This window comes from Manacus candei, unplaced genomic scaffold (assembly GCF_025592945.1).
Source record: "Manacus candei isolate 608988 ecotype Guabito, Panama unplaced genomic scaffold, ASM2559294v1 h1tg000094l, whole genome shotgun sequence".
Lineage (NCBI taxonomy): Eukaryota > Metazoa > Chordata > Aves > Passeriformes > Pipridae > Manacus > Manacus candei.
The window spans coordinates 4,712,265-4,734,929 of NW_026138142.1; the positions used below are offsets into that span (position 1 = coordinate 4,712,265).

General features: G+C 44.6%; 1 protein-coding gene across 2 annotated transcripts in view; it reads left to right on the forward strand.

Moving 5' to 3' along the window:
* Window positions 1-22,665, forward strand: part of LOC127461086 (vasoactive intestinal polypeptide receptor) — a 104,854-nt gene that overhangs the window by 31,182 nt on the left and 51,007 nt on the right. For both annotated transcript variants that reach the window (XM_051768392.1, XM_051768393.1), the window contains exons 2-3: window positions 6,185-6,281; window positions 21,943-22,050. In XM_051768392.1, the coding sequence (XP_051624352.1) occupies window positions 6,185-6,281; window positions 21,943-22,050 (205 nt within the window). The remainder of the gene's footprint in view (window positions 1-6,184; window positions 6,282-21,942; window positions 22,051-22,665) is intronic.

Sequence of the window (22,665 nt, forward strand, 5' to 3'; positions counted from 1 at the left end):
ATGTGCTTACCCACCCATGAGAGCTGTCTCCTACTCAGTTGTAAGAATTTACTCAAGTGCTGCCTCTCCTTCAGCTGCTGTGTGTCATCACTCCAGTTCCAGGCTGTCACTTCTTCCTTAAGACCCTAGTTCAGCTCTCTTTTCCAGGAGAGGCTCATAGAAGCTTGTCACTAAGGAATTAAGGAATAGCTGCTCAACTTCCCTTCCTTCTGGTTCTCCAAGCTCTCTGCAAAACACCCATTTCCTTGGCCTTCCAACCCCTCCCACAAAAATGGGGAAATCCAGGTAAATGAAGCCTCGGTGCCTCCAAGCTGCTGGATTGGTTTGGCCAAGTTGCCTTTGTTTGACAGGGCCTGCCTGGATAAGCTGGAAAAAGACATCTGCTTTCCTCCTCGAGTGACAGATCTGTCATGGGCATGATTGTGTTTGGCAGAAGCATAAAATGGAGTGGTTTGAACAGAAAAGTGAGAGTCAGGATGGTTGGGTGTGTGCCTGGACCTCTTTTATTTGGAAAAGTCTCTGAGGGACATGTGCTGCTCCCTGTGATCCAAGTCATGGGAGAATATAACTTTATATGTATGTGTATATATATATATATATATATTTATATATATATATTTAAATATTTAAATATATATGTGAGAATATAACACTATATAAGTCTTTAAAAATCACTGGGTTTGCAGGTCCTCCTGCACTGATCCTACAGAGGCCACACAGGATGTTTGGTGTGTTTTAATTGTGGACTTCCCATCCAGTTTATGTCTCTGATACTGATATCTAACATTTATTTCCCCCTGTTGTCATATTGGTAACATGGTTTTGGATTCTTAGACAAGGTCCTGTAGAAGAGCAAATAATTATAATACTCCATAAATACTTCCTTTTTTTTCCCCTTTTCCCAAAAGCACCAGAGCTTTAGTAGCTTTTGACAGTCTTATTGTTGGAAATTGTGTCACCCATCATCACAGGTAAAAATCCTGAGTTGGTGTTTTTCTTTGGTTCACTCTTTTTGCTCATTCTTGCATTTTTACACAGTATTTTTTTGACTCAGGGGTTTTTTACGAATAAAGCTGTATTTTACTGAGGATATTTAAAAGGAAGAAAACTGAAAAGAATCTAAAATCTAGTTTTAAGACAGAGCTGAAGGAAATTATGGAAGAAATCAAAGCTGAGATTCCTGTGTAAGATGTTCTTCAGTCCTGTATTTCTAAAATAATGAGTATGGATGAAAGCCATGGACTGAAATGGGGAGCTCTTCTGACAAGGAGCCAGAAGTAGCTCCTTCAGGTTATGCTTCTGATGCTTGAAATAAGATCTGGCTGCTAAAATATTTCATTTCCCTTCTGATTCACATGAGAGAAGGTTAAGAACCTTCACCTCCACCTCAAGCAATGACTGAAGTCAAGTTACAGAAATTCTGGGAAGGCAACTGATGCTCTTGTCTTATTCCATTACTGTTTTCCCAGAAGCCATGGGAGTGTAGTCAAGGTCTAAGAAATTGTCTCTCATAACTAAAAGTTAGTTTTGTATGTAGGATGTAGGCTCTGGGAGCTGAACAGAAATGGGTGAAGGATGTGATTTCATCCCCTGTAGGCTTTTCAATTCTGCTCCTTTTTGTTTGACTCCAAATCCTGTTATTGCCATGCTCACCCCAGTCCTCATCTCTGCTGGATTCTCCACACAGTGAGCTCCAGGTGAGCCCAGGAACACTCTGGCATCAGGAGAAAGGGCCATCCTGAGGCTCATATCACCTCTCCTGGGTCCATATCCTGCTCACCTGCAGCTGTGGCTCTGCTGGGAATCCCACCTGTCCTTGAGGAGCTGCTGTGTGAGCAAAGAGCTGGGCCATGATTATTCTGACCCCGCTGATGGCAGACAGCAGAGATGAGACCAAACATTTCTGCAGCTCCTGCAGTCTGTGACAATCCTTTGAGTTGTATTTAATTAAAGAGTGCACACAAAGGCTTTGTTTGCAGCAGCAGGCTGTGTGATAATCCTCTAACAACTCTTGGGATCCGGCGGGAAGGAAAACTCTCATTAATAAAGACTTTGGTTGTAACTCCATGTGAGAGCTGCTGCAGGATTGAGAGCTGCAGGAGATCACATCCAGAAAAACATTCCCTTCATCTTTCTGCTCAGAGTGTGAGCAGGAGAAGCAGCCCCTCCACAACAAAGCCACCACAACTTTTACGTGTGGTCTTGGCCATGCCAGGAGGGATTAGTGAAAGGGGGGGTTTATCAAGTCTCAGCTTCAACTATAAGAGATATTCCCAAGAAACTGGATTATTGTTCACTATCTGATGTTGATGTGATCTAACCAGAGCTTGCCATGTCTTTCCTTTATTTTTACTTTTTGGATGGGAAATGGGAATGCATGTGCTCCTCAGCCCCCCCTGTCTGGGTGGCCAGTTGCCCACAGAAAGATTTCGAAGCCCAAAATCTCTCCCTTTTCCATAGCTTAAAAAAAACCCCAAAACAAACAAAAACAAACAAACAAAAAAACCACCAGAGCTGGGGAAGCAGTAAAGTGAGTTTGTACCAAGCTGTCTATAAAATCTACTCCAACTTTTCTAGGACGAATACACCAAGGAAAGAGACTTATTTAGTCCCTTATCCCAGGGAATATCCCCCTTGACAGGCAAGAGTTGCAGCTCTTGAGGGGTCTTTTCAGCCACAAACGTTTTGCCAACTGGGAGGTGAACTGAGGCAGCTGAACTTGTTGCCTTGCTCACCATCATGCCAGATGTACTTGCGACCCACCAACACAAAAAGACACACTTTCTGTTTCCTAATGATGCCCAAAACTGTGATATTTTCACATTATTTTTTATTCCACTTGCCTTTGTTGGCCTGTATCAATGACAGCTGTGATATGTGAGGGTTATTGCTGTTATCACTAAGGAGGGAGAAGAGGGTTGCTGTGATTGGGTTATTTATTTACTTGTTTACTTAATGTGGCAAATGAGCCATAAACTCGAAGTCCTCCACTGTGAATCTTTGTTGACCTTGGTGGTTCAGTTAAAGGTCTGTAGACATTAAATTCACACATCACTGACCTCCTCCAGCTGAGTAGTAGGTGTTTCAGTTTGAACTAGTCCAACTGCAGTCAGGGAAGTGGGATGAAAGCCTTCAGAGCTGATGCTTGCTAGCTCTCTGAGGACTAGGAATGGTAAAAAATCAGTTCAGACTGAACAAAGAGCTTTGACTCAGCTAAAATTAAGGGTGATGTTTCCCACTGAGAGAGAAGTCGAGATACATCCCACTCTTCCTTTGCTTATAGAATCGTAAGATCATTAAGGTTGGAAAAGAGCTCTGAGATCATCAAGTCCAGCCACTAACCCAGCACTGCCAAGTCCCCACTAACCCGTGTCCCCAAGTGCCACACTTACACAGCTTTTAAATCCCTCCAGGGACGGTGACTCAACCACTGCCCTGAGCAGCCTGTTCCAGTGTTTACCCCTTTGGTGAAGAAGTTTTCCCCGATATCCAACCTAAACCTCCCCCGGAACAACTTGAGGCCGTTTCGTCTCATCCTGTCCCTTGTTCCCTGGGAGCAGAGCCCAACCCTTCCCTGGATCCATCAGGGAGTTGCAGAGCCAGAAGGTCCCCCCTGAGCCTCCTTTTCTCCAGGCTGAGCCCCCCCAGCTCCCTCAGCTGCTCCTGCTGCTCCGTTCCCTTCCCTGGACACGCTCCAGCCCCTCAAAGTCTTTCTTGTCATGAGGGGCCCAAAACTGGACACAGAATTCAAGGTGTGGCCTCCCCAGTGCCCAGCACGGGGGGACAATCCCTGCCCTGGTCCTGTGGCCACATTATTCTTGGTCCAGGCCAGGTGCCCTTGGCCTTGTTGCCCACCTGGGCACACCTGGCTCATGTTCAGCCACTCTCACCAGCACCCCCAGGGCCTTTTCCAGCCCCTCTCCCCAACCCTGTGGCTGTTGTGGGGTTGTTGTGACCACCCACCTCACCCAAAAGATCCCAGAAAATCAGCACCAGCACTACAAAAGCCAAGATCACCTGTATTTTGGTGGTTTAGCTACTGGACACTTTTTTTCACTAGTTTGCCTAACACAGATATATTTTCTCTTGGACTATACGAAAAAAATATGCGATTTTAAAAATTATACCTGTAATCAAGTTTACCTGAGTCTATCACAAGCTCACTTTTCAGACTACAGCCTTATCTCTGTTTTGAAAGGCTATAAAAACCAGTTACTTAAAAGAAAATACGGGGCCACTGAGGTAAATATGCAACCTGGTAATTTAGGCCTGAATTTTTAGTGAAGGGAAGAAGTGGCAGTACTTGCTAATGGGCTTGGTGCAAAAATTGCTGCATAAAAAAAATAGTAATAAAGTATATTGTAGAAACACACAGTGCTTTGCCAGCCCTGATCAAGGTTAGAGCAGTATGAATTAATTTTAAAGGGAAAACTGGAGGTATTTATAGACGTGAGATGAATTTGGCAATAGTTTAAATCCAGAGAGTTAAAACTGTCCTTTGAAAAATGCAGATGTTTTGAAAACATTTCAGTCTTTATTTTTGCAGCAAGTGTTCTGCAAATCTCTCACGCTTCCCGTCGTGCTTTTTTGAGGTTAAAATAAAAAGGCAACAAGCACTGTAAATCAAAACAAAATGAATTTATGGTATTTTAGAGAAGTCAAGATCAAATTTCCAAAGATCTGTTTCCCCTTGGGAAAAAGAAACGTTTGAGAATAAAGACAAGTCCTAATGATTCCCCCTCTTCTCGTGTTTGTTTTTTTATTTATTTTCGATTTGACTAGAAAACCACATAATTAATTGTTTATACACTGCTAATCAAGGCCCATTCCCAACCTAAAGGAAATTACAATCTGAACTAGGCATGGTATGAAAGAGGGAAGAGAGCTAAAAGGCTAATAGGAAGCGGTGAGAATAAAGTTAATGTGCTAAATTATTTTATAATGTTAATCCAAAGGGCAATTTACAACAAACAGTCGTTCCTTCAAAGGATTTCTGGACCTTCCCCTTTACAAACTTGTCTGGCAAATACATGGGTAGAGCAACGATTACACGTTTTGAAACGAGACGGGAAAAGGGGTTTTTTTTAATTTAATTTATTTTCTCTACCTATTTCAGATGAAAATCTATGCTTTTTTCTAAATCCTTAAGAGTGAACACTGAATCAATGACTTTTTACAGGTTCATGCCATGTCCTCATAATCTGTCCCTGAAGCTCACGACTCGTGCTTTCTCCCATGTCACATTTGACAGTGAGGATATAAACTCAGTCCAAGACTTGTGCTCTCCTCACATCATTCCCCTCTTTCCACCTCTTTGCAGCTGGATTTCTGAATAGATTTCTCCCTCTAAATGCCCTTTCTCCTTCTGAATGCCCTTTCCAATCCCTTTAAAAGAGATGGGGTTTGGTGCAGCCTCAGTTTTTGTGTGTAATTACCATAGCAACGGTCAAGGTGTCCCCCCAGGTTGAGAGTATGTTGGTGACAAGGGGACAGGGTGATATGTGTGAGCTCCTGGTTCCTTTTTTGGAGTTAAAAATCAATATTTTCACATTTTATGATTGAGGCAGTTCATGTAAGGAGTCCACGATTAATTACCTGAACGTTCACAGCCACTGTTGAATTACAAACACAATATAATTAAGTCTGACTGAGGAGAAACCACTTGAGAGAAAAAAGTCTTGTCACTGGGAATTTCCTGCTTTTTAGCTCCTTGATCTCCTAATCTGCATCAGAGGTTTGGTTCTTATTTGATTTGGTTTTTGTTTTGCTTTGAATTAGCAAGAGCCAGGAGACAGCCCCTGTGAGGATGGAGGGAATAAACCATGAAGCCCAGATCCCACTGCCCTTGGCATGAATATTAAAGCTGCTGTCTCCCTGCCCTACATAGCTGGTGGTTTTGGTTATCCAGGCAGGGTTCCTGGAGCACAAAGTAGCAGGATTGCTCCTGATCATCAGGAAAAAATAAGTTGTGGGGTTTTTTTTCCCTAAGGGAAATGCAGATTTCTCAGCAGGCTCTGGGGTGCACTCCCTTCTCTCAGGCAGACAGAGAACAAGGCTGGTTGTGTGTCACCACTGTACAGTGGCCCTGGAAAGCTCCAGGTCACTCCATGAGGCCATGAATCCCCAGGGATGCATCTCTGAGGGTGGGTTTTGCTCACTCTGTCCTTCTCTGCCCTCTCTGCAGGCGTCCAGCACACGGCCAGAGTGCAGCATCATGCAGGAGATCGAGGAGGAGCGGAGCCAGTGCTTGGCAGAGCTTATTGGGGATAACCAGACTGCAGGTATGGGAATATGGGAATGCTCTCTTCTCTCCCTGGCCAGCAAGCCAACATCCCCCAGCCTCACATCTGCCTTCCCCAGGCCATTTCTCACCCCTGCTGGAGCAGGGCAGTCACTCCAGGTGATCCTGAGCTCTTTAGGAGGGAGAGAAATAGGCCCTTCCAAAGCACAGTTCAATCAACCAAGAGCTGGAATAGCTCTCCAGGGTTCCCTTGCTGCCTTCCAGCTGGGTAAGCCTAACTTAGGTGTGTTTAATCACAGTCATCCATCTCTCTGAAGTGAGATCCCAGTTTTTCCCTGGGATGTGAAAGCCTGAAGTTCCTAGTTTCAAGGGAAGCTGTGGCGAACTTCTCCTTCCATTAAACTGCCCTCCCATCCCCATGCCAAGGTTGCTGCTGTCCTGGTGGTGAAGCAGAGGAAGGGAGGGGGTTTTCCAAGGCTGCAAGGTATCTCTGGAGTTGGGGCAGGCAGCTGAGGTCCTCTCCTTGTTCATGGAGCACACACCACACCGAGCAGCCCTCCTGGAAGGGTCTCTGATCTCCTTAATCCTTTCAGTGATCAGGAAAGGAGGAAGGAACTTAGCCCCAAGTTAAGACATCCAGTTGGATCTCTCCCCCTCCAAGTGCCTCTCTCAAGTCACCAGTCTTGTTTCTGTAAGTAAAAGAGGTGTAGGGACCAAGGTTGGGCTGTCAAGATCCAAAAAGAAGGGATCACATTGCCAAGGGAAAGGGTGGGAAGATGCATATCCTGCTTGATATTTACATCCCTCTTCCTGAAAGAGGAAAAAGGGGAAGAAGATGTGTCCTCATCCTCTCTCCCTTGGCATTGTGTGCAGTCAGGACACAGACTGAAGGACTGTTCCATGCTGCTTAATGATGGAATATCATCCTGGGGCCAGCTGATCCCAGGAGGAGCTTTACTGGATGCAAGGAAGGCTTTTGGCCCCTGCTTTTATCTGCTAAGAGACGGTTTGCTCTGATATGGAAGCTGTTTCAAGTGTCCCTGTACAGTTAAGCAGAGCTGTTTGAAGAAATGTTCTCCTGGAATCCAGTAAAGGGAAAAGTCAGGGTAGTTCAAAACATTCATCTGAAAGCCAACTAAATTCTTCATTTCATTTTTGTGGATATTTAAAGAAATTTGATTACATACAGTTTGTTAAAAGCAGAAAAATAAATACTTGAAGTGATAATATTTTTTTCTACTTTGTCAAAATGATTTTTCTCGTTGGAAACTTTAATCCAAAACAGCTTTTTTTTTTTTTTCACTCTCTCTAACCACCGAATTAAACCGCTGAAAACATTTTTCCCAGTTCTGAAGTAAAGACAGGCAAAAGCCCTTAATGCCCAAGCATTAGCAAGTATAGGGAAATCCTTTGGAAGGAGGGGGAGGTTCACAGTGGAACACTGAAATATTGGGCTGGGAGAAGTTTACATTTCCACCAGTCACTACTCATAAATAGTGATTCAGAAATTGCAGTTGTGAGCACTGTAAACAGTTTTTTGTCCATGGATTGGGTTAATGTCAGATGCTTGTGTACATCAGCATGCCCTGAAATGGTCAGTGGTGACACTGGTGTGGAACAGGGATGTGCAGGGACACAGGGGGTGCCCAGCCAAATTTTACAGGGCAAACTCTGTGGAAGGCAGTTGGAATCCATTTGCCTCAAAACATCAGCAGGTATTTAAAAGCTCAGTACCTGGCTTTAATCCAGACACTCATGGCTGCCCTGGAGTGAACAGAAAGAAACCAGAATCTCTCAAGTGTTGGCCCCAAAAATGAGTGACTCTGAGTGGATCAGTTTATGGAGAAGTCTGTTTTGAAAGTGGTGTGGACAGATGATTTCAAAGTGCCTACATGGGGTGTGTTTTCCCTGTGGAGTGTTTAAGGCACAAGTAGGTCAAAAAAAGGATGTTTTTCTGGATTGGGGCTCCATAACTCAATAAATGGAGCTGAGCAAAATAAAACTTGGACGTTTGTGGGTGAGGGGGAAGTTTGTTGGGGAGAAATCTCTTGAAGGTGCTGATATGAGATCGTATGAAGGCGATGACTGTCTCATCTGAGTGTTGCTGGAAAGAAAAACCCCAGTAAAACTCGCAGGAAAAATGTAATTTTAGCACGGTTCCATCCCCCAGAACAGGACGATGGAAAGCAATTGAGATTCCCTGTGATCTGCAGTGTAATACCTTGATTTATGGCCAGGAGGTTTGTTGCCTTCTGCACATTCCACATCCTTTGAGCAGAAGGAAAATCACTTGAGGTTTAACAATTTAACAACCAATTTGTTATCCTCGCTAATTAAATGAGTGGAAATAAGCAAACACTGTTTCGGTACATTGTGGACATAAAGCTTTGTTTAGAAGCCATTATTGATTGTATTGATGAGAGGGGCTTAATCACAGCTGTAATTTGATGTGTCAGATAGATTAGTCACTCATTAAGAACACTTGATGGTGGTGCTGAGGGTGATCACTGGATAAGCAGGATTTCCACTGATAAACAATAACATCTGTCTTAGAGGTGTTTTGCCTTCCAACACCCATTCCTGGTATTCATTCCTGATGGGAGAGGGGAGGGTATAAACATGAAATTAAACCTCTGTGCTCTCAGTGCTGGTTGTAGGTGCCAGTTGCTGCTCCTGGTGCCACCAGTCCTGGACCACAGGACTCCTGTTGATTGTTCTGCCCCTCTTATGAGACCTCACCTAGACCCCACCTGTCTCCAGCTCTGAGCTTCCCAGCACAGGAAGGACAGGGACCCATTGGAGAAAGTCTAGAGGAGGTCACCAAGATGATCAGAGGGGATGGAGCAACTCTGCTGCAAGGAAAAGGCTGGGAGAGTTGGGGTTGTTCACCCAAGTCACCTTTGGGGTGACTTAATTGTGGCCTTCCAGGACCTGAAAGAAACCTACAGGAAAAATGGAAAGAGACTATTTACAAGGGCCTGGAGTGACAGGACAGGGGGGGGAATGGCTTCAAACTGAAAGAGTGGAGGTTTAGATTGGATATTAGGAAGGAATCCTTCCCTGTGAGGGTGGTGGGGCCCTGGCACAGGTTGCCCAGAGAAGCTGTGGCTGCCCCATCCCTGGAAGTGTCCAAGGCCAGGTTGGATGGGGCTTGGAGCAAACAGGGCAAGTTGAAGGTGTCCCTGCCCATGGCAGGGGGTGGGACTGGATGATCTGTGTGAATCCCTCCATTCCCTGCCAGGAGTGTGATTCAGTGTCTGTGAAGTTTCCCACATCTGAGGAGACTTGACAGTTGGGCTTGATGATCTTAAAGGTCTCCTCCAACCTTGATGATTCCATGATTTTATGATTCCATGACCAGAGGTCACAAAAACATGCCCACCTCTGATGAGGAGAGGGGGGGAAAGGCCAGGGGAAAGGCCACAGAGGATGCAGTTCGGGAGAAATCCACAGGGAAAAGCAACTGAAGCCGGCGGCGTGTACACGGGAGAATCAAACGGCTGGGAGATCAAAGTCTGGACTTTAAAGGAAGTTTGTAACCATCAGAGGATACCAAACAGCCTTTCTGGAGGTCTGCAGGAAGGAGTGTTTTGTTTTATTGACTTGGTGGCAGAGCTTGCCCAGTTTATGGCAGGGTGTGTAGGACGCGGTTCATGTTGCAGCACAGGGCTGGATTTCATGAGCAGGGCTGTCCTTGCAGTCCTGTGCCTTGGTGTTTTATAACTCCACGCTGAAGTAACCAGCAAAGATATAAAATGACATGTGTGATTCAATACAGGAGAGGATTCTTCACCATAGAATCAAGACTAAGTAGGCTGAGACTGATTTTAGACATGGCATGGGAATGACTTTTGTCGAGGGATTTTCACTTGGTTTTAGGCATCTGTGGTGTGTTCTGGCATCTGGTTTAGGATGTGATGAATTTTGTTCAGATTGTCTTGCCTGCTGACAAAATCTTTGTTTACTGTGAGGGGATTCTTAGTGAGCAGCTCAGCTGTGTTGGAAATAATCACATTTATCAGATGATCCCCATTTTGATGTTCACTGTCTTGGAGGGGCCAAATGAGGTGAAATCCCTGCTCCATGATTAGAAAGGGATGAATCTGTCCATTCACATACAGAACTGCACTTCAGGAGGCTAAACCTTCACTTGGGTGTTAGATGATTTTTCCAGCCCTTTACACCCACCCCCCCCCCCCAAAATGCTCAATTTGAGGTATTATTAAAAAAAATCCTTTGAAAAACTTGTTGCTGGGTGAGTGACAGGATTCACCTGCTCAGTGCAGGGGAGAATGTACAAAATTCATCATCTCAGTGCAGACTGTGTTCCTGATGAACCTCAGACTCAACTGAAATCATTGTGCCATTTTTATGAAGGGCTATAAAAGACTTTTTTTGCTGGGTTTTTCCACGTTCTAGAGGGAGTTTTGGTTATTCCTCCCCTCATCACACAGTTAAAGGAGAAAATGCTGCTGGATTGAGTCACACACAGACTTACCTGGGTGCTGACTGGTAAAATCTGGAGTTTTATGTGTCAAGTATCCAGCTTTCCTTGCCAGAAATGTGCCGTTCTTATGGCTGGGATCATGAGATAAAATTCCACGAATGTTTATAAACAGTTCAGCTGAAACTGAAGCACACAAATAAAATAATAAAAAAAAAAAAAAAAGAGGAACCCTCTCTCTTTTTTTTTGTTAAAAAGCCAAGAAAGTCAATCAGGTCCAGGCTCAGCTCATTATCTATTTATCCCATTATTGGTAATCAGTTTGCTCTGCAATCAGATACTCTTTAAGAAGCAGGGGAGTCATTTAGGGATGGCAGTTAAATAAGGAGCTGTGACTTGTGGTTGGGTGGGATGAGAAGCTCTGGAGACCAGGCTGGAGGAAGCAGGACATCCTACAATAAATGGCCTTCATGGAATCACAGAATCATGGAATGATTTAAGAGGGACCTTAAAGACCATCTCATTCCAACCCCCTGCCATGGGCAGGGCCACCTTCCACTATCCCAGGTTGCCCAGAGCCTCATCCAACCTGGCCTGAAGCTCCTCATCACTGCACTTTATATTTGCACTCTGGACCTGTGTGTCTTGGAAGCAGGAATTAAAACCCAATAAAAAAGTGTGAAAAGTGGAAAACATGAAAAAAAAAAGAAATAGCTCCAATCCCCCTCCCAATGCCTGTTCACAACTGCTTAACTTCCTGACACCTCACACTTGTGGTGGGCAATGGAAAGAGTCCTGCAAGCTCATCATTGGCACAGTCACAGGCAAAAAAATCCAGGTGGGAAATGACCCATGTTGTTTAAACTGTGAATTTTGCTTTTGCTGTTCCACAGACCTGGCTTGAAAAGCCAAATTTGGAGCTTGGGTGGGTGGGGGGTCTCTGTCAGTCCCCTTTGAAGAAGTCAAACCATATTTGATGGGAGAAGAAACAGTGAACATATGGAAATTAAAAATCAAACTGGAAAAACGTTGATGAAGTTTAAATTAGGAGGCTGTTTATTCATCACCATCTGCTTATAGTGCAGCAAGATAAGAAATAATTAATAGTTCCTTGCCTGCAAAAGTTCAAGTGAATTCTCACCTTCCAGTTGCATAAGAACCTCCTGAGATAGGTGATGTGTCAGTCCTGCTCTGTCTCTGTGTCAGGGGAGGTTTAAATTAGATAAAAATTAGATAAATATTATATGTATAATATAAATATGTAAAATATTTATAAATATTCCTAAAATATTAGATATTAGGAAAAAATGTCTTCAAGGAAAGGGTTGTCAAGCACTGAAACAGGATTCCCAGGGAAGTGGTGGAGTCACCATCCCTGGAAGTGTTCAAAAAACGTGTGGATGTGACACTTGGGGACGTGAGTTAGTGGTGAACATGGTGGTGGTGCTGGTTGATGGTTGGACTTGGTGATCTCAGAGGTCTATTCCAACCTAAATGATTCTGTGATTCCACCTGTCATTTCAGAATTGTGTAGAGCTCTCATAGGTCTTGTACCACATTCATCAGCCTCTCCAAAAATCTCACATACCCTGGAATATTGGGAATGACATTCAATGATTGCCAGTGGTCAGTTAAATCAAACCCTGAGCATCTTGCCCACATAGTCAAAGAAGCCTGGAGAACAGCTTAGCTCAATCTAAAACACAATCTAAATCTTGATGACCTCTCAAAGGACCTGCTGGACTTCTTTCCATGTTGTCTTTTCTTAATTTTTAATTTCTTTTTTTCTCCTATTACTGAGGGTCTGGGTGATACAAAAGGGCCTCTTGGTTTCGTTCTTGCTCTGACCAGCAGCATTTGGGCAGATCCTCAGTCCTCTCCTTTCCTTCACAGTGTGGCCTCTCCTACAGGAGCACAAAGTTCAGCCATGAGACATCAAGGCCTTAAACCTCAGACTCTCATTTAGGATTGGTACCAAAGCCAATTTTATCTAACAGAAGATTTTCTTCCAGTCATTGTGCAGTGGCCACGACACTCAGTTGGGACAGGCCATTCCATGGGTCCTCCAGATGGTCTTGCTTCATTTTAACCCTTTCCTCATCTGCTCTGGGACTCTTCCCAGCCAACAGCAATCCATGCTGCAGCTCCTGCAGAGGGGGCACGTGCTCCCTGGAAATCAGAAAGGAATAAATTTGCCCTTTAATGTTGAGAGGATAAACCTTCCTTTGACCACAGCAGGAAATCTGGCCTCTGAAACACGAGAAGAAAGCACAGGTTGTCATGGTGGGAAGCTCAGCTTCAACCTTCAGCTGTCAGCAGCCCCCAGACTTTGGGCTTGGCTGCTTTCATCCAGCCCAAAGCTGATGGCTCTTCTTGCAGGCCATCAGCCTCTTCCTGAGGAAATAGTTCCCAAAGATGTTTCCCCTGCAAAGCTGTTATTTGGCTGCCCAATCTTGCTCAGTGACCCACTGCTCAAGGAGGCTGGATGTCTCCAGTGATGACTGCTAATTCCCAAATGAGTTTTGGAGGGATATTTTGGTGGCAGTGCTGCATTAACAGTTGGAGTCAATGATCTTAAGGTCTTTTCAGACCTTAATGATTCTGTGATTCTAATAGTGGTTGCTTTGTGCTGTCTGAGCCCATCCTGTGACCTGGACATCAACAGGATGCAACTCAGAGATCCACACAGCACCTCATCATTCTTCTCTGTAAAGCCAACAGCTGATTTTTGCTTTGAACTCACCTTTCTACAGCCAAAATCAGGAGATAAGACGTTAAAATATCTGTTTTCTGCCTTAAAACACTGTAGGGGTGGAGGCTTTGCTTTGGTTTTGCCTGGTGCTGACTCGTCCTGGCTGGAAACTTCCTAATGAGCAGCAGTGTTTATTTGATTAGGGAACAGCTGCCTCGTGGCTTGTCAGGATTAACAACCACTTAGCAGACATAAATCTTGTGTTGGAAAAGGCATTTCAGTTTGGAGAATATGTCACATTTTTAAATACCAGCAGACTTTTCGGTTACTTTGGGATAATATACAGATGCACACTGCCTCAGTTATGCAAAGGTTGTAAAAATAAGGAGACTGTGCCATTGGAGAAGCAAATTAAAAACATTTTCAAAGCTCTGGATAATGGCTCGGATTAAATCCATCTGTGCAGAGGTTTTGTTTCTGACAGCAGCTTGGGTTTGTCCCCTTCACATCCCATCAGATCTGTGGTTAAAAAATCTCTCCTTCTTCATCTTTATTTTGTTTTTGTTTTAATGTTGTCTCTGTCAGAGCACTGGCACGATGGAATCTGCCTTTTTTATCCAGGATAAGTGCACTGGGAAGTATTGCAGACACCATAAGTTATGTTGAAAAAGGTGTTCCCAGAGGTTGAGCCAAGCCATCTTCACTAGAAATTCTGTCTGGAAATGCCAATATGGGGAAAAAAAACTTATAGGAAGGGTAGGTACCTAAATTCACAGTCTGGTTCTCTATAAATCCAGTTTTCCACAACTCCTGGAAGAGCAGAGGGATTTCAGCAAGAAGTGAGGAAGCCCTGGAATAATCCTTTAAGCATGTTCCATGTCAGAGCACTGGAGATATATCTCTTGTTTAGAGGCTGGTGAGGAGATAAGTCATGTTTTTGGCAAGCCACTTTGTAAATCTTCATCTTAAATCTTGGATCTTTTGTTTCAGTTTACATGTGTTGGAATTAGGCAGAAGGGCTTTTGATTTATAAATTTGATTTTGGAGAGATAAATCAAATTTGATTTACAAAAAGGGTGATCTGGAGGGATGAAAAAAGCCAAGTGTTTATTTAGTTTGTTGGTTAAAGAAAGTCTGAAGGATTACAAACTTCTCTTTTTTTTTTTTTTTTAACTTGTTTACTAGTAGATGTTGATGATGGAAAAACTCACAGGATTTTCGTGCTTAAAAATAATCCTCCAAAAATAGTCTCTGGTGATTTCTTTCATGCTGAGTGGAATGACTCAGTCTGGGGGGCTTAAGGTGAGGTTTCCTTCATATGCCTTTGAGTGAAATTTCTGCAAACATTTAGGAATAAAGTCATCTTTTAATATTTCCTGTTGAGTGCTTGGACAGCTTCTACTGGAAGCCAGTGCAGAAGTGCCAACCAGTTTTTATAGCAAGTAATGGTGTTCTTGGTATAAAATCATGAAGGTTGGAAAGGACCTTTAATATCATCAAGTCCAGAATGGGAAAAATGAAATCAGTGTCTCTCTGCCTTGAGATACTGAGGCAAAGCCCAAGGCAAACTCTTTTCACCCTCAGTTTGGGGATCCTTTTTGCTCTCTGTGGTTGCCCAAGTCCTGCTGAAGTGGAGCTGCAAATCCCTCACTGAGGGTGACTGAAGGAGCCTCAAAGAGCACGTCAGTGGTGGGGAGGAAATGCCCTCGTGCCAGGGTTTGCCCTGGCAGGGCTGTGGTTTGCCTTTAGCTGAGTGGTTCCTCCATCACATCCTGCCCACCGTGCTGGAGGGAGGGCAGGCACTGTCATCAAAATACAACAAAAAATATCCAATGTGGCCACTTTGGCCACAACAACCCCCGGCAGCTCCAGGCTGGGCCAGAGGGGCTGGAGAGCAGCCAGGCAGGAAGGGAGCTGGGAGTGGGGATGGACAGGGAGCTGAACAGGAGCCAGAGTGTGCCCAGGGGGACAAGAGGGCCAATGGATCCTGGCCTGGCTCAGGAACAGGGTGGCCAACAGGGCCAGGGAAGTGATTCTGCCCCTGGACTCAGCGCTGGGGAGGCCACCCCTGGAGTGCTGTGTCCAGTTCTGGGCCCTCAGCTCAGGAAGGACATGGAGGGGCTGGAGCAGGGCCAGGGAAGAGCAACAAGGCTGGGGAAGGGACTGGAGCACAAGTGCTGTGAGGAGAGGCTGAGGGAGCTGGGGGGGCTCAGCCTGGAGAAGAGGAGGCTCAGGGGAGACCTCCTCACTCTCTGCAACTCCCTGACAGGAGGGGGGAGCCAGGGGGGGTCGGGCTCTGCTCCCAGGAACCAGCAGTAGGACAAGAGGGTCTCAAGCCAGGGGAGGTTTAGGTTGGACATTAGGAAGAAATTCTTTCCAGAGAGGGTGCTCAGCCATTGGAATGGGCTGCCCAGGGAGGTGATAGATTCTTTGTCCCTGGAGGTGAGACTGGATGTGGCATCAGTGCCATGGGCTGGGAACCACGGCGGGGTTGGATCAAGGGTTGGACTTGATGATCTCGGAGGTCCCTTCCAACCCAGCTGATTCTGTGATTCTATGAAATGCAAAGCTGTGGAAGGCTGAAAGGGGAGCTCTGAGGGGATGGGTTTGCTTTGGAGCAGTGGGGATAAAAACAAACAGGCAATGAGGTGGAGCTGGGGGAGGAGAGATGCCCACGGGGTGTTTGAGTGTGAGTGGGGCTGAGGGGAGCAGGGGGCAGCAGGGAATACAGTGAATTTTGCAGGGAAGGGTGGGAAGATACATTTAGTAAGCCTTGGAGTCAAGCTAACCCAGGTCAAACCCAATCTGTCACGGAAAAATAAAGTAAAACTCTATTCTGCAAGTCCAGGGCAGGATGGGGAAGAATTAAAACCACAAAAGATACAAAGGAGTAAAGATAGGGAGCTGTTTCCATGCTAGAAGCTACTAAAAAGGCAGGGACACTTCAGCTTGAAAAAGAGATGCCCGAGGAGGGATATTAAAGAGGATTTTATGGTTTTTCTCCCCAGGGAAAGGGATTTTGTTGTTCAGCTGTGAGTATTTCTGTCTCTGTAGAAGAACTAGGCAATTCCTAGTGAAACCATCAATGAGCAGGTTCAAAGTGAATTCAGAAAAGGATATATTTTTTCTGTCAGTGGACACTTAAAACTGTGCAACTCCTTGGCCCAGGAGGTTGTGAGTTTTAAAATTTTCCACGGGTTCAGAAGCAAAATCGAGTTGCTTTTAATTTAAAAGATTTGTGGAAGAAAAAGAATGTAACTAAAGCTTTTTATTATTATTATTATTATTATTACACATAACTCTTAAATGGAAGATTATCCCTGATTTGGGAGGTCTCTGCTTATTGGAGCTTGGGGCAGTTGTGGTAACCCAAGGCTGATGATGGGTTTTCCTCACCTCCACTCTGATTAAATTCAAGCTGCCTGTCTGGATCTGAGTGAGTAGATTGTTGCAGGAAACATCTTTTTGGGGTCTATTTTCTTCAGCCAGGCAAAAGCTTAGTGCTCAGGAAGATTGATGCCATGATAATTGGCTGTAATGAGATGGTTGTGATGGGACCAAACTGGGCAAACCCGGGGTGAACCCCCAGGCTGCTCTTCTGCCTGGGCTTGTCAGCGGGAGAATAAATGTCACCCCAGAGCTGTTTACAGCCCTAACTCCTCCTGAGAGCTTGGAAAGTGCCTGCTGATATCAAGTTGGAGTGAAAATGAGTTTCCAGTGCAACACACCAGTCTGTGATGGCACCCACTGATATCTTGCCTTGGCTTAACCAAGCTGTGCCTTTGCCTTGCTGGTGTCTCCCATGGGGAGTGAGAGCCATGCAGAGATACCCCAGGGTATCTTTGCATCTGAGCACGGCTTCAAAGAGCAAAATGTGTGGGAATGTCATTCAGAAGAGACCAGGAGTGACCCTATTCATTAGGGAGGACTTGGTGTGAGTTTTTAGTGGGCACGGTGGTATTGGCTCAAAGGTTGATGTTCTTGGAGGTCTTTTCCAACCTTAATGATCCTGAGATTCTAAGAAAGAGACATGTGCTGGAAGGGTTTTTTTTCTGCATTGGGAGTTCACCTGGGTTCAGAGAGTGCCTGGCACCAGCCTGCTGCCATTCATTTCTTCCCTCAGCCAAACCCAGTCCCATCCCAGAGCCCTGCCAAAGCTCTGGAAGTCATGTTTATTCATGGAGGAAAGTTATTCTCTGCTGCTTCCTAGATAAGCTCTGACTGTGTATTTGCTGTAAGTGGAGATAGGGCTCAAATAAATGGGTTTTATGCTCTAGTCTGCCAGTTCTGCAAACCACTGCGTGCCTGTGCTCACGAGGATTGACCTCATTTTTGTTTATTAACCTTAAAAAGGGAGAGGAGATGAGGGCCTGAGCTCTGACTCACTTTTAGCAGAGACAGTGGAAAAGGTGACCACTGTGTGCAGCTGTGGTGAGGTTTCCTAATCCACTGAAGCCAGGACTGGGTCAGTGGTCTTCAACTTACATCTTCTGGGTCAGAACCTCTTAGAGGAGGGCTCTGCAAAGCCCACTGAGGCTGGTGCAGCCTTTGCCTTGCATGTGGGGCATTTGGCTTGCAAAGAGAAGGCTGAACTGCTGGATATAAAGATCTGAGCTCCTGTGTGTAGCCTCCAGCCCAGTCCTTGAGCAAGGCTTCAGAAGTCCACTTTGAGAGAGGTGCCCACTGGTGATTACACTAATTGCAAGGCTTACAGAGCAGGGAGGACCAGTTTGATCTGCTTATCTGAAGGAAGGTTAAAAGGCAGCTTCATCAGAGTTGTGAAGGATTCTTTCCTGCAGCCTTCCAGAAGAAGATATTTGGCTCCAGAGAGCACTTCACCATCCACCAGGGAAGAGCAGGGCAGAGCTGAGGGTCTGGAAGTCACAGTTAAAATAATTGAAAAGGAAAAGACTCTTTATATACATATATATAAAATTACAAGGGTTTAAAGAGTGTACCCCAATACCCAGGGATGTGGTAAGTGCTTGGAAAAGTCACACACTTATTTTTATGCTGCTTCTCCAGCCTCACCTGTGATCCTTTCCAAAGCAAAACACAGCCCTTGGCAGTGGGTATTCCTTGGCTTTTGGTAAGAAACAAGTGAGCAGAGCAGTTCTTTTGATGGAAATGAAGTTGAAGGGTAGGTTAATTCATGGCTCATTTGCACCTACTGCATCAGGTAAGGAATGATAAACACCTCTGCATCCTTCCTACAGATACCAAGTGCAAGGGAAAAGACAACATTTATAATTAATTAATGGAGAAGCACTTACCAATCACCAAACATGATTTAATTAGGCCAAACAACTTGTCATCTTTGTTACATCTGTGAAGACCAAATGGTACCACCAGGAAGAGAGGGATTTCCCTTTTCCAAGGCATATTGCAGCAGTTTCTGTCCTCAAATAATTTTCTTGGGTATTCATCTCTCATCCTGACATGGCTGAATGTTGCCTGCCAACCCCCAGATCCCAGCAGTTTGCCAGTCTGTCAGTTTGGGAGAATGAAAGGTATTTTCTGGAAGGGTCTTTGATAAAGGTTGTCTGTGTCCTGGGTTGGATGGAGGGGCACAAAGTTTAACCTGATGTTGTGCTGGGATGGTTACAGTGTGAGCAGCAAGCATTGGACTGCAGATCCAAACATCTTGCAGGTATCAGTCTTTGATTGTTCCAATTCTTTAAACATGAGTTATTCATGCAGGCCCTCTTCTACTCATTGGAGAGAAGAGGACATCTCTGAAAAATTACTGAACTTTAGATAACCAACACAAGAAAGACATAGAACTGTTAGAACAAGTCCAGAGGAAACCACAAAGATGCTCCAAGGGCTCTGGAGCCCCTCTGCTCTGGAGCCAGGCTGGGAGAGCTGGGGGGGTTCACCTGGAGAAAAGAAGGCACCTCACTGTGGCCTTCTGGGACCTTATAAATGGTCCTTATAAAAAAGACCTTTTAAAAGATAGGGAGATCTTAAAGGGACTTTATAAAAAAGGTTAAAAATGAGTTTTACATGGACAAATAGTGATAGGACAATGGTAAATGGTTTTAAATTAATAGAGGAGAGATTTGGATTAGATATTAGAAGGAAATTCTTCCCTGTGAGGGTGATGAGGCCCTGGCACAGGTTACCCAGAGAAGCTGGGGCTGCCCCATCCCTGGAAGTGTCCAAGGCCAGGTTGGACGGGGCTTGGAGCAACCTGGGCTAGTGGAAGATGTCCCTGCCTATGGCAGGGGATTGGAATGGGATGATTTTTAAGGTCCCTTCCAACCCAAACCAGTCCAGGATTCTGTGATCCTATGGTCCAACCAGAGCTCTGGTTTCCATTGGCTTCTTTAGGTTTACACTCCTGATTTTAGATGCGTAAATTTAAGAATATGAATCCCACCTTTAAAACCTGGAGCATTCCAGGGAGCTGCACAAGTACTTTCAGCACGTCTGGGGCAGCAGTAAGGAAGAATGGTGGTGTAAGATCTAACAGGCTCTGTAAAGATCTATTTACAGAGGAAATAATTTTTAAAGATACACTTTATTTGTCCTGCAAGGCCAGTCTTGCATATCTTCACTTTCTTTTAATCAAAGAAAGCTTTTGTTACAAAACTGAACACCTAAAAGCTTTCTTCATCCATCACAGGTGGTGGTGAAAAATGTCAACAGAGAAAAGAGATACAGATCACAAAATTGCTCCAACTCTATAATTCAGGATATTTAAAAAGCCATCTGATACTATCACCTTGTACTTTATTTTACATTATAACCTGTCCTGAGGTTATGGGCTCACTATAATTTATTGATGTTCAGGGAGGAAAAGATTGTAGAGCATGAAATATCCCATCCTGAAATCATCTGTTTTCCATGGGAAGAATCTTTAATATCTTAATACTTGTGGAGCTGCTGGCTGTTTGGTGGCAGATAACTATGAGGCTGTTAAAACTGAGCTTTGCACCTGATATTAGGAACCTGAAAACTGAATCCTAATGAACTCTTACAGGATGAGAAAGATACCATCACTTATTCCATTTTTCAGGCTCTGATAAACTCACCTCAGGACTTCATTTAAAAAGTTCCGTTTGTTCGTGAAAGAAGGGAGGAAAAAACCTGCAAAAAAAACCACTTTGAAATAATCTGAGGGTTCTTTTTCAGCTTCAAAGCATTTCTTGTGTGCTCTCTTTATTGATCTGAGACAGCACATTGCCTCGGTGTGCACAGGCTGACGATGACACCAGCCCTTTTTTTATAGCTCAAGTAGTAAAAGATGTTTTAAAGGAGGAATTTCAGAGCAGGGTGTAATTACCCAGAAGTGCAGTTTGACAGTGGTTCTCACAGCTCCCTTTGCTTGCACGTGAAAGGCGTTTTCTCAGCGCTTCCTTCTCGCCTCCCTGGTTCTCCTGTTGGGCTGTTGACCTGAACAGCAGCATTTTAATCACATTTGGGGAAGTGTTGCAATCTAATGGGGCATCACAAATAACTGAGAGCAGAGATGCTGGGGAAAAAAAAGGAGTTCTGTTGACAACCCACCTGTGTAACCCAGGCAGCAATCTGTTGGAAACAACCCAAACACCTCCCTGTTGGAAACTTAAAGGAGGGAAAAGAGATGTTTTCAAAATTCTACTAGGAACTCTAAAATAGGTAACATATTAAGGCAAAAGTGTATCTGATTTCTTTTTATTTTTTTTGTTATTTAATTCAAGTCTTCCAACTCCTTTTGGCTTCAGTGTTACTGATACATTATTCAACAGTGCAGCCTGTGTGGGGTATTACTAATGCCTTTTGAGAAATAAAAGAGTGAAATCAGAACAACATTATAACTCTGTAGAAAGGACATGCCATGTTTTTCTCCCAGGAAGTTTTTTATTCTATCCAGAAAAATCTTCAGAAATGCCTCATTTTTACAAACCCCCGTGTTTTCTCCCTTCATTCCAAGCTTGGATAGGTCAGGATGTCTCCCACCTCTCACCACCCTTCCACAGAGAGCATCTCCTGGCCACAGCACTGTCCCTCCTCAACCTACAGCTGTGTTTTGTGCCTTCCCCCCTTCTGAGGAGAAAAACTCCTTCTGGGGAAGGGATTTGGCTCCTGATCCCTTGATTATCATCCCTGTCCCCTTCCTGCTGTTCCCAGCCCCTGCCCAGTCATCCCATTGCAAGGGGAAGAAAAAACTGATGACAGAAGTTTGTGGGAAGCAGAGAAGGAAGGGGGATCGTGTCTCACATTTCAGATCAGGTGTTTTAATGCAACAAGGAGAGATAAGGGTGAGGAAGAGAGAGACTTGATTAGGCATTTCTGCCTTTTTAATCTGTTCTCTACCAACTCTGATTTGCCTGCTTCTTACACCAAATTGCTGTTCTTTCTATGCTGATTTCTGGAAAATTACAGACACCACCAGTTCTGAATTTCAGGGACTGGGGTAGCTGAAAGCTGCATGTTTTAAATGAAATGTTTCAGTGCCTTTCATTCCAAAAGGTGCCTGCACTGAGGTGATGGGCTCCACACACCTGCTCCAGTCCCTCTGCTCCATCCAGCAGACACAACTCACATGTGTCCTACCACCTGCTTTTCTCTTCTCCCCAGGTTGCAGGAGGCAGTGGGACAACATCACGTGCTGGCCTGAGGCAGAGGTGGGGGAAGTCGTGGTACGGCCGTGCCCGAAGTACTTCAGATTCCTCACCTCTTTTCTTGGTAAGCAAATCCCCCAAACCTGTTTATGGCTTCACTGCCAGTGGGGTTTCACAGCACATCACAGGGGGAAGCTCCATGGTATAATCAGAGGGAGAAACAAGCTCTTTCCACAGGGTGAAGGAGGTTTCCAAGCCCTACATGATGCCCAAACCATCCGAGCATCCTCCCTGTCCTTGCAGCACCACCTCCTCTGGATCACAGGGATGCAAAAACAGCTCCTGGTGAAATCCAATAATATGGATGTTGTGCAGTGAGAACTGAATAAACCTGTGTGACAGTATGTTTGTTGTACCAAATGAGCACTTTAGCACCATCATTAATTAAGTCTCTGACAGAAAACAAACAAGCTGAAACTGCACAGAATAAAGGATTATTTTTTTTTCCTGCTGAAATGACAAATTTGGCCACAGGCCAAGAAATTTAGCCTGACAAATAACGGGCAGAGAAGGTTAATGGAGAAAATCTCTTAACTCACTGGGGTGTTTGGGAAGGTTTGGTTTAAAATTCAGGTCTCAGGGGGCTGTGCAGCAACAGGATTGATTGTCTCCTGGTAGTTTATGGTCACTTTTTACTCTTTTTGTTATGGAATCCCTGCAGGCCTCCACAGAAAATTGA